We start from the raw sequence: 15,673 nt of genomic DNA on the forward strand, positions 1-15,673 counted from the left end.
TTAATTTGCATGTCTGTTTCTGGGTGTCCCTTAGAATTTTTGGCAATTCCTCACTCTTGATTCTCCCTCCCATCTAGTTACTTGATATCTTCAGGTAGGACAATCTGGTCTCTTAGTCCCTTTTTAGCCTTAAATCGATCATCCAGTCAGCTTTATGGCTGTACTCAAAATCCGTCATTCTCATTCTCATTGTCACAACTAGTGCTAGCCTGAATTACTCCTCACCAGTTTAGTGCTACCACTTGCCACCTCTTGGGCCAGTGATTGAGTATCATCCTAGGGGGCATTTTTTCAAAAAACAGTCATCTTTGACTCTTACCCTTCTGCAGACAGTCAAGTCACCTGAGGAGGCAGCAAGATCTAGAGGAAAGATATTAAATTTGAGTTCAGAGGACCTGGCTTGGTCTGACTTTTTCTCTGACCTTTTAGAAATCCCTTGACTTCTGTGGGTCTCACGTTGTTTCTCCGTCACTTGTGATGGACTTGACCTCAAAGATCTCCAAGGGCTCTTCTGACTCTCAAATCACTGGAAAGCTCTTAAAGCTCTGGATCCTCCTGCCTTGCCTTTCAGGACTTAAGCACCAGCTTACAATTTATTTTGGCAAACAGTTTTTCACAAAACATTTTTAGCTGTCACAGTCAACCTTCAGAAGTTTTGTATAGATTTAGAAATCCATAGCTGGATGTGTAAATAACGGTAGACATGTTGCTGTCCAGAGCTTGATGGGGACTGCCATTCTGATTGGGGAAACGAGGTCCAAGAGCTGAACCCTTGTTGATCCAAAGCCATTGTGACCAAGGATGTTTAAAAATACTTTGTTCAAAATAACAGCATCTTTCCCCAGCCTTATCACAGATCTGTGGCAGTGTGGGGTTGGCTGATGTAGAAACCAGGTTGCCCTGTGAGACCACAGTCATTCAGAAAGGAAGAAGTCACAGTCACATTGAGAAGGGGCAAAGAGCATGATCATGGGCAGCCATTCACATTTTTTTATCAACAAAGTCATCACGTGGGAAAACCTGCCTTGGTTGCCAGCTAACTCACAAGAGGATTGGGGTTGGCACCTCAGTCCTCCAGCCTCTGGGCCATCAGACCAAGGAGGCTTCTGCTTGGGATGCAATTTCTGCCTCTGCTTCTTAATCAGACAAAGGTGTCACGGGAGAGTCGTGTGCTACCCTGGTCACTGGGGATTGTGGTCATGTGCGGCTCAAGTGCTGGGCCTGAGAGGGTCAGCAGTATTGTCTGCCTGGTCACTATCAGCCGGCCGGCCAGCCCGCCCCTCAGCCCACTTCCTGGCAGGGCTTCTTGTGACTGAGAAAAGCTGCTGCTTGGAATGAAGGACGCCCTGTTGGGGACTCTCACTTCGAACAAAAGATGCTCTTTGGAAGCAGGAGACACTGATGGGGACGGTACTGAAAGTGCTGCTGAGACCACGTGCCACCTCAGTTTCTTTTTGACTTTCCCACTTGTAGCAGATGCAGCAAGTGTGAACTTTCCTGGGGGAGTTGGGGGGGCATATGTAGTGTCATTTGTAAGGGAGCACAAACCAGATGGAGTGGGAGCCATTTTGTAGAGCCCAAAGACATCAGCTCCTTGAAGGGAGAAAAGCCCCATGTAAGACCCGTAGGCAGAGTGGGTGATTTATGTCATGAAAGATAGGATTTAATAAGAGATCACCAGAACATTTGGAGGCGGGTTTCCCACAGTGTATATAAGCCTTCTCTTCTGCCATTCCAGACCTTTCTTTCCACTTTTGGTTTTTACCCAGATATTGCCTTGTGACTACATCCCCTCGTCTGACCTGAGAGAACACAGTGCTGGACACACAGCAAGGCTCTTGTGGATTGTCTCAGGTCTCATGCTCTTGCTTGACCTGGGCAACATTTAACACCATCAGCTCCTGCCTCCTTTCTCTGGGAATACTTCAACCTTGTTGTCTGTCTGTCTCTGTCTTTTTCCTCTCTTGGATCTCCTGCTTCACACATTCTCTTCTGACTGTTTGACTGGTAGATCTCTCTGGCCATCCCACTAGATGATCCTCCAGCCCCTTCCGCAGAGCTCCCTCTGTCTCATGTTGTGTGAGCAGCCAAAGCAGAGTGAAGCTTTTAACCAATGGAAAGTGAATAATGGGGGGAAGGGGGTACTATGAGAGAGAAAGAGGAGAGGAGTATGAGGCCACAGTCTGGCGGCAATTCTGAGGCTGCTAGCTGTCAGTGCCACATATTTCTTTCCCCTCTGTGGACTTATTTTTTCTAACTGAAGTGCTGACTCTCCAAAAGAGTTAATATAGCTCTGTTTGCTTTGCTCCAAATAAGGGGGTCTGACTGGCTTCTTTCCCAGAGGCCCTGAGATAACTTCAGATGTGGTCAGTGAGGTATGTGTGCAGTGCCAGCCTGCCCAGTTAGGATCATCTCCAGACTACACCACTACCAGGCAGGGGTCCCAGATAAACATCAGAGCCAGCTGCTGGCTGTGTTAGATCTTTGTCTTATCACTGCTCTCATTTCTCCCCAGGAAGGCGGTTTTTGCCTGACCTCTCAGGTTTTGTCACCCACTAAACCAGTCTCTTCTTTGCAAATGACCAAGGTGTCTCTGACTTGCAGGGTTCTCTGGGAATGCTGAGCTAGGACACACAATTAAGTTCCTTGGGATTTGCGTTTCTGAAATGAGCATGTGAAAATGTCCACATGGGGATCTCCCAAGAGGAGTCTTCAGCTGGGGCTTCCATGATTTAAAACTCCTGAGACCAAGTTAGTTCAGCACTTTTAGTAGTGAAGTTACTTCTGGGTCAGACTTAGGGTTTGGGCTTTCAGATGAGAACAAACTCAGCTTGATTTCCCTACTTGAGGATGAAAGATTAGGTAGCATAAATCCTTATAGAGAAGATCCCCACACAGGCATTCATTAAGCACCTACTGTGTTCTGGGCACTGAGATGGGCCCTGGGGATACAAAGACAGAAATACCCTCAAAGAGCATCTAGTCTATGCAGGGAGACATGCATAAAAAAGGATATACAAAAATAAGCAAAAAAATCAAAAAGATGAGGTAATTTGTGGTATGGGAAACATAATCAGGGAGGACATTCCAGGTCTGGGTGCAAAGGCAGGAGGCCGGACGTGGAAGGCATTGTGGGAGGAAGATGAAGCATTGCTTGTTCCAAAGGACATGTGGATATCTACAACAGGAAGGGGAAGTCAGGTTGTGAAGGGTCTTTTAAGAAATAGCATCTTCATTTTGAACACCCCCAAAAGCATTTCCAGACACAGAGCAGAATACAACGGAGAATTCAGTGAAAGTATGAGTCTCTTTCGTATCTCTTAAAAGAATAAGTACATAAATTCTTCACTTTACTTTCAAAACTGTCATGCTAGTCTGTGCTGCTTTCTGAACTTCCTGCTCTTACCTTCTTGGCATCTTAAGAAATGTTGAAATACTCTTGTGGTCTCACCCTCGCTAAGCTTCCCTCCCCAATTAAAAACGAGACAAAGGAAGAGGGAAAAACTGGCCTGCCAACCTGGTCACCAGGCAGTGCGAGGAAGCCAACTGAAAGGCTTCCCAGCACGTGGGCCAAGTTTGGGGCTGCTGTCATCCTGCCTAGCAGTCTGTGAAATAATTCCCTGGGTCACTGGGATCAGCACTTTGTCCAGCCCTTGCCCCGTTGTCTAAGAGGCTTTGAAGACTTGCCTGAGGTTTGAGATCTTTCCCTGCTCTTTCCTTCTCCTTTAAAGATGAGAAAGCTCTTCCCTCTCCGTCATCATGTTCTCTCTATCCCCTGCTGAGTTGGATGTCTTAGCCACCCCTGACTCCGTGCATTCATCCCTCTGTTGTCTGTTTCAGATAAGAGTGAAGGCCACTCCACAGATCCTTCCTGGATATCCTCTCAGTTGTGGGAAACGGCAAGGTGTGGCCTCTTACTTCTTTCTACACTGAGTGCATTCCGTTTACACTTCCTTCTCTTTCTCTTCAGAGCTTTCAGAGGAGAACCAATCCATCTCCAGGACCTCTGTTTTTCTTATTTCACTCCCTTAGTAGAGAACCACTTGGTGCAGTGAATAGAGACCTAGGCCTGGAGTCAGGAAAACCTGAGTTCAAATCCTGCTTCAGATGCTTTCTGGCTGTGTGACACTAAGCAAATCACTTAGCCACTGTTTACCTCAGTTTTGTCATCTGCAAAAGAGATAAATAATGGCACCTGTGTCTTAGAGATGTCAGGATGAAATGAGATATTTGTAAAGTTCTTGGTAAACTTTAAAGTGCTATAGAGATACTATCTGTTACTGTTAATACTCTTTGAAGACATTAAGATTCTGAAGAGACAGTGGAATGTTTTGTTTTGATTTGGGGGTTTTTTGTGTGTATTAAATGCCAGATAGTATATGTGTTTACAGGAAATGACATGATCACACCTTTTTTAAGACTATTATTTTGTGGATGAGGAATTACGGAGGGGAGAGAATTGAGTCAGAGAGAGTGGGACTAAGGAAGGGGAAGGATCTACACAGTATCAGTGGCTCTCATCTCATCTGGACTTATCCAGTTCATCACTCTAAACCCAGTCGTTGACTTTTAGCCATAAAAATGGCAGTAACCAGTTTCCATATGACCTGTCTGAGGTCATCCTCATACCCAAACAGTCAGTCATTGGTAACAGAGTCTTTTCTATAGTGATTGACAGGAATTACTGCTGACCAGGAGGAAAAATGAGATAGATTGAAGATGAGACCTGAGAACCTCTCTTACTGTGACTCAATGGCCACGTTTCCAGGTGCCTTTGTTGTGAGACAGCATTAGTGGTAGAAAAGAGGCTTCTATCACCATACATGGTCATATTAATTTCTAGCTTTTATTCCATCGTATGACTGTGATTCACAGTGGGATACATGCCACCAGCCTCAGGACAAGGGGAGGCCTGTATATCTAATTCTTGAGCACCTTTAAGTCACTTGGCAGTTGGCAAGAATTGAGTGGATACCTATCTCCTGATGCCAGGCACCGGAGACACAGAGACAAAAATTAAACCACCCTCATCCTCGTGCTTACATTCTGTCAGAAGAAGCAATCTGCACCCATGAGTATGTGCAAGGGAACCTCAGAAGATATGGAAGATCAGGAAATGCGTCCTGGAGAGACGGTGTTTGAGCTGAGGTTTGAAGGAGACTAAAAATTCTAAGAAAAGGTGAGGAGGGAGGGCATTCTGTGTATGAGGGTCAGCTTGGAAAAGGTATAATGACAGAGGCAGAGGGACCGAAACCAGCCCAGTTTGGCTGAACCATCAGGGACATGAATCAGGACAGTGGGCAGTAGGTGTGGGAAGGTAGGTTGGGGTCAGGTCATGGTAATAGGCCTTTGATCCCAAAGGAAATAAGGGAGGGGCTGGAGTTTGAATAAGGGGGATAACAGAGTCAGTCATCTTGGCAGCCATGTGGAGAATGGATTGGAGAAGGAGGAGACCAGAGGCAGAGCTCCTAGTGAAGATGCTGCTGTAGATAATCCAGGCAGTGATGAGATCCTGAACTAGGGGACTGCTATATGAGTGGAGAGAAGGGACTGAGTGAGGCATCAAGGACATCTCCAGAGTTGCAGAGCCAGGTGACTGGAGAGATGCTGCTGCCCGCAAGAGAAACCGGGAGGTTTGGAAAAGGAGTGGATTTTTTTGGGGGATGGGGATAAGGAGTGGGAGAAGGAGATAATCAGTTTGATTTTGGACATGATGAGGTTGAGATGTGTACAGACCATGTACAGCACTTGAAAATAACCCAGTGAGTGAGAGGCTGGACAAGCCAGACTCAGGGTAATAGGTTAAGGTTGTCTGTGAAGGTTTTAGAGTCATTTGCACACTGATGGTAATTGGACCCATGGGAGCTGATCTGGTCACCAAGAGAAAGGATGTCAGGAGCAGAGACAAGGAGAGAGCAAGCCCTGGACTTAATGGAAGAAGAGCCATCCATTGAAGGAGACCGAGAAGAAAGCGGCAAGGCAGGGACAGGGGTGAGGAAAAGCAGCAAAGAGCAAACTTTGGGGAGTGTGAGATGTCCCGGAGGAGATGTCCTCAGGGTGAAGGCTGCCAGGAGGGCATAAAGGTCAAGGAAAGAAAAAGCGCTATTAGGCCATTAGCTAAGAGCATTGGTAACTGGAGAGCTCTTTGAGGTGAAGGATGAGAGCCAGATTTCTAAGGGATGAGAACTGAGGAAGTAGAGGCAGTGAATAGAGAGATACTGGGTGGGTGGGAGAGAGTAAGGAGAGAAAAGCTGTGGGGCAGGGGGTTGTTGGTTTGTTTTAGGATGGAAGAGATGGGGGGGGGGGGGGGTGTAGACAGGAGGACAGGAACCAGTGCCCATTGAGAAGTCCAGCCTTGTGAGAAGTGGGTCAGCCTTGCAGAGAAATCTGAAGACAGTGGGATCAGACTAGAAGTAAAGGGGAAGGGACATTGTTGTATGGGAGTTGGGAGAGAGTAGGGGAGAGGTTGGGAGGGTTTGAGGAAGGTGCCCAGAGGGCATGCCAGGCCTGTGTTCTCTCCCTAAAGTACAAGATGCCACCCATTGCTTACAAGGTGAAAGGAGATAAGAAGAGGCAGGGCCAGCTGGATGTGATAGGAACCATAGGATTTGGAGTCTCTTCAGATCTGAATTCAGGCTCTGCTGCTTAGGATCTGGGACTTGGGCACATTCCTTCCCCTCTGAGAGTCTCCCTTTCCTCATCTGTCAAATGGGAGGTTGGACTAGGACATGTCTCTGGTTCTTTCCTGCTCTTAAGTCCTAATGGTAAATGCTTATTCATTCTGATTTGGTGTTTCCTGTGTATGAAATATGGGATTTATGAAGGGGGTCCAGAGGCTTTGTCCTCTGAGAGAATGTTCAGTTGGATCAGGGAGGCTAAATGGCTGGCCCCTTTTGGTGACTCGAGGCTTGTATAGGACTGCCATGAACTTCCAAGGAGCATCTTGAACTTGACTGTCCCATGGAGGGGTTATAAATAAAGCAAATGGCCTTCTCTTTTGCTTTATTCCCCAAACACACCATCCTAGTGCTAGTGTGGGAAAGATTCCCAATCTAACTAAGACCATGTCCTTCTCAAGAGCACACAGTTGTGGTAGGTAAGTTCACATGACAGTTGAGAAGAGCAGCTCAGTAGTGTTTGGGGGAAAGGTGTCCTGGAAGGTCAGGGGCCTTTGGAATTGAAATTTAAAAGCTAGACAGGTAATAGCAAACAAGTAAGTGATACATAGGCACACAGGAGGAGAAATGACATTTCCAGCATAGGGAATGAGGAACAGGCACAGGGATGGAAGAATCTATTTGTCTTCAGGGAGCAGAGAGTAGCCCAGCTTAGCTGTCCCACAGTTTGGGGAACGGGAAAGGAAGGGCACAAGGTAGGCCAGTGTCAGGTTAGGGAGGCCTAGACTGAATTCTGGGCATAGTTTTTGGAGTTAGTAAATAATGGGGCACTATTGATGGTTTTGGAGTAGAGACCTAGGAATCTGTTCAGCTCTGCACACAGGAGAGATGATTCTGGCAGTGATGGCGGGGGTGGGATGGGGCAGGAGACACACAACAGGAACCTGCCGCAGTAAGACAGGTGGGTGGGAATGAGGGACTGTGCTGGGATGATACCTGAGCACATCGCAAGGGTAGCCTTGACAGGATTTGGTGAGTGGAGAGGCAAACGTACACTAGTTGGTGGGGAATCCAAAGTTAGGACGATCAGAAACCCAATCCAATCCTGTGAGTGTCAGACATTGATAGGATGCATGATCATTGACCTCCTTAAATTGTGGTGCCCAAATTAAACACAGCCCTTCCAGACTGGCATGCCTAAAGCTCGAGGCCAGTGAGGTGAGGACCTCCTTCCTCCATCAGCTCTTAGGGTGCTTAGGAGCCATGGAGGCTGGGACCTCAGAATGTCCTTACTGCTGACTCAAAAAGCTTACCAAGACCCTCCCGCTTCTCAGATAGATGCAACGTAACTGGGTGTCTCCTGTACTTGGGGAGCACTTCTCCTTCCTTAATGATGTTTCATCTTAACAAATTCAGCTTAGTGCCTTAGCCTGCCACAACCTTTGTGGATCCTGACTGTCATCCTGGGTGTGTTGGCTCTCCCTCCCCACTTCTTGTCATCTTCAGATTTGATTAGCACGCCTCTCAGCCTTTATCCAAGTCATCGATAAAAGTGTTAAACAGCACAGCGGCAAGCTCAGATCCCCAGGGCACTGCCTAGTAACAACCACTCTTGGAGTCTGGCCATTCATCCAGTTCTGAATTAATCTAATTAGATTAACATCTAGTCCACATCTGTCCACCTTTTCCACGTGTAGTATGAGATCAAATGCTTTGCAAAACTGTAGACCTGATAGACCAGCTTAGTATCATAGGAAAGACTGACCTGGTAAAGCTCAGCACGCTCACTGACTTCTAGTTTGTGGACTCTCCAGCCCATGGTGCCTCTCCCGATTTTTCAGATATCCCAGGCATGGTTTAGTGATCACCTCTGCTTGTTCTTTCAAGTATCCAAAAATGAATAGTTCATTTGGGCCAGGTGACTGGAATGCCTCAAGGGCAGCTAGGTGCTTTTCTCACTCTTGAGTATCAATTCCTTGTTGGTGATTTTGTTTCTCTTATTCTCCTTGGTGGAGAAGACCCATGTAAAATAAAATAGTAATTGAACAGATCCGATCTGTCTTTGTTGTGGTTTATCATCCTTCCATCCACCCCAGGAAGCCCTCTGATCCCTTGATTTACTCCTTTTCTGCATATCTTGAAGAATTTTATTTCTTGTCCTTGACTTTCCCCATGCACCTCACCTCATTCTGAGCTTTAGAATTCCTGGCACTGTTCTTACAGGATTGTGCCCTGTTTTGGTATTCATCCTCTATTACTTATCCTCTTTCTCCCTTCTGAGGGATCTTTAGCCTGGGTTAATGAGTTCCCTGTGTACCTCAGTCACTCCAGACAAACTCCTTTTTTCTTCCTCATTAGAATTGTTTTTCTTTATGTCTTTAGAATTTCATTCCTGAGTTTCCCATCCCTCCTGGGCTGACTTTCCCTGAACCACCTAGGGTACATGGCAGACTGTGTTTCCTCTGTTCTGTCACTATTTCTGACCTGCCACTGATAAGGTAGGGGAAACTTATTACCATCCAATATCATCCCAGCTGCCTTCCCAGGTATTGAATGATGAAACCACACGCACCTGCAGGTATCTCAAAGGAACTTTTATGCTACAGTGAAAACATAGGACAGGGTTTTCTGGGCACAGTGCACATAGACCTCCCAGCTCCTTATTTCCCTTTTCTCAGACCCCCTTCATTCTGGGAGTTTGGTTTATTTTTCTCTTAAGTGGTGATTATGATTACTGTATATGTGCCTGTTTTTCAAGTCAACAAGCATTTATTAAGCACCTACTGTGTGCCAGGTTTGGGCAGCTAGGTGATGCATTGGATGAAAGTGCTGGGCCTAGAGTCAGGAAGACCTGAGTTCAAATCCAGCCTCAGACACTTCCTAGCTGTGGCCCTGGGCAGATCATTTAACCCTGTTTGCCTTAGTTTTCTCATCTGTAAAATGGCATACCATACCAGTATCTGCCAAGAAGTGGAGTCATAAAGTCAGATATGACTGAAATGACTGAACAACAAAAATATACTAGATGCTATGCTGAGGACCAGGGATTCAAAGGGAGGCAAAACAAGTCCCTGCCCTCAAGGAGATTGCCATCTCATACAGAGCAGACAGCATGAGAACATCAGTGTTTGTACAAGATATAGGAAAGATCAATTGGAGATATTCTCAGAGGGAAGACACTAGCATTAAGAGGACTGAGAAAGGATTCTTAGAAAAGGTGGGATTTTAGTTGAATCTTAAAGGAATCCAAGGTTAATTCCAGTGCCTTCCCTCTGTTGCATAAGCTCAAGTTTATACTGTCCGTATCTCGCTGATTGCATGTCATCTCCCCCATTAAGCTAAGCTCTTTGAGGGCAGAGATATCTATAACCTTTCTTTTTCTCCCATGGAGCTTAACACAGTGCCTGACCCCTGGTCCAATATTTTTTTGACCGACCGACTGACTAAGGAAGAAGAACGTGGTGGGGCAAGGGCAGCCTGTAAAGGTTCCTGGAACCTGGAGAAGGAACTTTTTGTTGGAGGAACAGGGAGGAGGCCAGTGTAGCTCTGTATCTCATTGCTTGTGATTTCTCTGGTTCACCCAGGACAGTCTTGTGCAAGTAGTAGGCATAAGGAAATACTTCTTTTTTAAAAAATATATATACATATATATAAAATTTTATTTATTTGTTTTTTATTTTCAATATTCATTTCTTTAAGATTCTGAGTTCTAAATTTTCTCCTTCTTCCACTCCCCCCTCCCCAAGACGGCATGCAGTCTGATATAGGCTATATACGTACAATCATATTAAACATATTTCCACATTAGTCATGTTGTAAAGAAGAATTAGAATCAAAGGGAAAAAATCACGAGAAAGAAGAAGCCAAAAAAAAAGAAAATATTGTGCTTCAGTCTGCATTCAGACTGCATGGTTCTTGCTCTAGATGTGGATGGCATTTTCATCATGAGTCTTTTGGGATTATCTTAGATCCTTGCATTGCTGAGAAGGGTTAAGTCTTATCAGAATTGATCTTTGTGCAGTGTGGCTGATATGTGTAATGTTCTCCTGATTCTGCTCACTTCCCTCAGCATCAGTTCATAGAAGTCTTTCCAAGTTTTTCTGAAATCTACCTCATCATTTCTTATGGCACAATAGTCTTCCATTGGATTTATGTGCCACAGCTTGTTCAGCCATTCCTCAATTGATGGGCATCCCTTCAATGTTTGGTTCTTGGCCTCAACAAAAAGAGCTGCTATTAACATTTTTTTACATTTTTTCTCATCTCTTTGAGATACAGACATAGTAGTGGTATTGATGGGTCAAAGGGTTTGCACAGTTTTACAGCTTTTGGGGCATAGTACGGAAAATATTTCTTGAGTGAAAAAATCAAAACTCTTCATTAAAAAGATTTCCTATGGTGTCTCCTTTTTTTCTTAGTGCTCCTGAAATTCCGTACAGATAAAGGGCGGGACCCTCAGTCAGATACTTATGGTGAGGATTCTGAGTTGTTGCTTCAGATCCGAAATGACCTGCTTGAATCCTTGGGGGTGAACCCTGATCTGCTTCCTGATGACTTTGTCAGGTGGGTCTCCAACCCTTCCCCTGCCTCAGAACCCTTTCAAGCCCTAGCTCACAGAACTCCCAGGGTCCTGTGAGGTGAGAGAAGATGCCATTTTATGATTGAGGAGAAGAGACTTAGCCAAGGTCCCATTAGTGTCAGAGTTGGAATTCAAACTCAGGGCTCCTGATTCCAAGCCCAGAACTCTTTCCAGTACACCCCCCCAGTCATCAAACTTTATCAAGCAGCAGCTGTGTTCCAAGAACTGTGCTGGTGCTGAAGACACATAAACATAAATGAAACCGTCTCTGCCCTCAAGGAACTGATGATACTCTATGTATGTATGCGCATGTGTACATTAAGAGAGATACAGAATTTAACGTAAGGTAAGTAAAATCTTAATTCCAGATTTGTACCTCATTTGGGCTGAACAGTACATGGTTTGTGGAACATACCTTGGAAAAAATCCAACCTAGCTATGGTTGAGGCTCCTGCCCACTAGTGAACACGTAGAGGTGTTCCCTATGCGTGAGGTTCTTGGTGTGAGGGAACTGTGTGGCCTGCTGACCAGTATTTATTCAGAGAAAGAAAATTTCTGGAGCTAACAGACTTTGATCCTACCCCATTCTCAGCTCTGTTCTCCTTAGCTTATATTTAATTGGACAAGGTTGTGTTCTGGGTACAGGAAATGAGATGGAGAAGAGGAGGGAGAGCTTGGCTTTCCATGCTTTCCCTCCTCTTGAGGGCACTCTTCCTCGGATCTTGTGAGGGCGTTGTAGCATCCATGGCAGCACATCAGAAGTCCCCCTGTCTCCCTTCTCTCTGATGGGGACCTCCAGACCCCACAGTATCCTGTCATTCTGGGTCAGCCTCGGGACCAGCAGTGGCCTCAGAGCAATTAATTCCTTTAGAACCATTGCCTTAGGAGGAATTAAAGTCTATGGGGAATGATGAAAATTAGGAAATTTTTGGATATGAAAAAAGGAACTTGGAAAATACTCCCTGCCCCATCCCTCTCCCCATCTCTTTGCAAATAAACAAATTCCCAGGAGGGGAAGAGACTTAGCTGAAGTTGTCTTACTAATTAGGAGCACAAGCCAGACAATGCTCTTTCTGCTATGTTGCTATAAGAAATTTGCCATAAGAATCATGCACAAAGAGGCCTTTGACAGTCTTTTTGTAGGAGTTCCTGGCTTTATGTTGAGGGGCTGGTCTAAAGGAGAGAGAAGATCGCTCCAAGGTGATTCACCTCAGTGACAGCAGGGCTGCAGCCACTGTGCAGGTCTCTGGACCCTCACAGCGGGATTCTTTGTCATTTGAAATTTCAAATAATCTCAGGAAGAATCTTTGACAAGCCTTCAGCTTGGACCCATCACTTAGCTAAAGAGTTGAATGATTTCCCATTTTTCCTTTTAGAGTCATCCTATGGCTCATCTCAGTAGGAAATGTCCCTGAGGAGAGGGCAGTGTGGCCTCTGGCCCATCCTGGCTGGGTGACCCTGGGCAAGTCATTGCTCCAGGCAGCTCTCGAAGGGCCCTGAGGAGAGCAGGGAGCCTATCCCAAAGGATGGTTCCCAAGGCTAATGGAATCATTGCTTGGGATAGGGAGGAAATGGTCTGCAGCGAGAGGGAGTATATTTAGAAAAATAATTAAAAGTGTAAAAAACCAGAAGTTGAGGATTTTTTTGGTGTTAGGCCTTCCCAAGTTGGGAATGTTTTGTGAGTGGCATGACTGACAACACTCCCTGCCTTCCCTGGCCCAGCCTTGTTCCAAGCAGCTCATCAGGCCATATGGAGGGAGGTGAATTGTTGAGCCCCATCAGCCTTCAGGGAGTGCCTGCTGCACTCTGGAAGGGCTGATCTACCCTGTTGCAGAGAAGACTGGCACCAAATGAGGGCAAGTCCTGAGGCACTTCATCAGAGGGACACTGTAAGAAGCAGTTAACTAGAAAGATGTCCTTGCACATACCCTACAGATGGACACACTCACCCTGAGCTAGAGTAGCTGAAAAGAAGGCTTGTCCAGCCAATGATGAGACACAGTCTTCAGGAGTCTCTCTCTCTCTCTGTGTCTCTCTCTCTGTGTCTCTCTGTCTCTCTTTCTCTCCCTGCCTCTCCCCCCTCCTGTTTTCAAAGGTAATGAATAGCCTCGGTTGTTGTATTAGCAACTTGAGGAGGCTGAAGGCAGCATTCTTGCATATGCCAATCGCAGATAACAAGATGGTATACCCCTTTTGTTTCCTTGTCACTTCCATTCCTTTTGCCTACAATAACTTTGGGGGTCGTCTTGCATACTGGAGATTTTAGCCCCTTTCTCTTCAACAGGTCTGTGTAGCTTCTTAAAGTTGACATGGGACTCCCTGAAGCAAGGGACTGGACCAGCCTCACTGCTTTCATTCCACTGCTCTAGCCCCGGGCATTAGACAAAGGACTTGAGCCAAAAAAGGGGTATTTTCCCTGTTTTTCTTGTCCTAGTGAATTTGACCTTTGATAAGGTGTCATCATTGACTTCAAAGCTGTTGGGAACTTGATTCCTCCTGGTGAGGGCTGACGGAGCCCCCCAACTCATGGGATGTATTTGGAAGAGATAGTTGCCTTGGGGGTTCCCAGTGCTCTGAGGAAAGGAGCAGGTTCTGATTTCAGGCACTCATTTTTGTGTAGGCAGGAAGGACAATTTCCTGTGTTCCTTTCTTCATTTCAGCCCCTACATGTTAGCACAGGCCTCTACCCTGGCATTTGTCCATGAGGAGCATATAGAATGCACTCCTGACTCTGTGCTGAGGAGAATGTGGAGAATGTGACCGGAGCATTAAAACATCTGAGGCTGAAGGGGTGGGGGGTGAGAGACAGAACTTTCGAATTGTTTGTTTGTTTGTTTGTTTTAAAGATGGAAGTTGTGAAGGAGATCCCAGAAAGATTCCCAAATCTCCCCCAAGTGTCTCCTAACCTTTGGATCGAATTGACTTTTCACAATTATATGTCAGTTCCCACTGCTTGGTCAGATGGGGCCAAGGGCTAAGCTTTTTAAGGAGTCACCAGCATCCGTCTTCTTCATGACCCTTTTGTTTTCCCTCTCCTTTAGCTACTGCTTCTCCGAGATGGCACCAGTTTGTGCAGTTGTTGGCGGGGTGTTGGGACAGGAAGTTGTCAAGGTAATTAATATTTGGGGATGGGGTGCTTGAACAACATGAACGTATTTGGGGTCATTTCTAATGTCCCCTGCAACTCTCTGTTGTGACCTCCTGTGACCTTTTTCTGCATGGTATCTCACTGTGCATGCACTGTCCTCAGCATGCACCACACTCATTTTTGTGCAATTAAAAGGGCATGTCAGAAAAAGAACTGTATGGGGCCCAAAACAAGGACCTCCTGGTGGGTTTTCTTGGTCCCACTCATGGATTCATTCATTTCTTCTTCAGAGGAAAAACATTATAATAACATTGATACTAACACTTCTCACGTGACTGTTGATAGTAGCAAATGACTAAATGTGTGTGTGTGTATAAGATTTCAGCGCATCCAGGATTCCAGGTTCACCAATAACAGCTAGCATTTTTAGAATCCTGGGTGCCCCCAATTAAATTTCCTTTTTCATGCTTATTTTTTAAGCTGCTTTGTTCAGTCTTCACCAGAGGTGTTCAGTTTCCTTTGCCTTGTCTCTATGTCACATCTGTGCTTCCCATATCCTCAGTCCTTTACTGAAACTTTGTGTTGCTACTGCACATCCTTTGCCCTCTTGGCATATGGTCCATCTTGTCATTGGCCTTTCCGAGGGGTGGCACCCCAGACTGCAGCCATTACTTGGGTGTGGCCAGGACATGGGGACTTCCCTCTCCATATTCAGCATTTCACAGGCAGGGCAGAAAGAAGGAGGATGTGCAGGAGTGAAGAGGATGGAGAGGATAGAAAAATGCACATGCTGCAGTGTTGAGGGCCACCCAGCTTCTCCTGCCTTGTTGAGGCCATGCACCTCTGGCCCTGGCTGACCAAGGCTTCAGGAGCCTGACAGTGGCGGCTTTCCTCCATACACTGTAGGCTTCTTTAGAAATCTGCCCTTGTTCAGGTTTTCCATTCTCTGCCCAAAGTGGTGCCCTTGTCCCCTCTGTAAATGACGATGTCTCTGCGTCTGGTGCCCATCTCCCCACTGGCCCCTCCTGCCTGCCCCGGCAGCTGTCGGCTCTCGTCCTGTTTCTGTTTACCCCAGATGGCCAGAGTACTCTGCATTCTTGGCCCGGGGTGTGTTTGGAATCCCTTCCTGCCCCATCCTCAATGCAGAGGAGGACCTCTTTACCTCTTGCCCCCTCAGTCTGGTATCTTGTGGAACTGTCCCTGACTGTCCCTGCCCCCACTATACCAAGCCCATTTCCTGAGCCGCCCCCCCCCCCCCCCCCCCCCCCCCCCCCCCCCGATGGCTCAGGCTCTCCAGTAGGTCTTTGGAGAGAGGGCTCTGGGGAGTCCTTTGTGTACTTCAAAGCCTCATGTAAATATGAGGTGCTGTTATGGCCAGACTAGGGGGTG

The 15,673-nt window shown here is 46.3% G+C and overlaps 1 protein-coding gene across 2 annotated transcripts in view; it reads left to right on the forward strand.

Annotated features, from left to right (window-relative positions):
- The window catches only part of SAE1 (SUMO1 activating enzyme subunit 1), a 56,901-nt gene that overhangs the window by 39,558 nt on the left and 1,670 nt on the right, over positions 1-15,673 (forward strand). For both annotated transcript variants that reach the window (XM_072608111.1, XM_072608112.1), the window contains exons 7-8: positions 11,036-11,180; positions 14,238-14,307. In XM_072608111.1, coding sequence (XP_072464212.1) covers positions 11,036-11,180; positions 14,238-14,307 — 215 coding nt within the window. The remainder of the gene's footprint in view (positions 1-11,035; positions 11,181-14,237; positions 14,308-15,673) is intronic.

This window comes from Notamacropus eugenii, chromosome 5 (genome assembly GCF_028372415.1).
Source record: "Notamacropus eugenii isolate mMacEug1 chromosome 5, mMacEug1.pri_v2, whole genome shotgun sequence".
Classification (NCBI taxonomy): Eukaryota; Metazoa; Chordata; class Mammalia; order Diprotodontia; family Macropodidae; genus Notamacropus; species Notamacropus eugenii.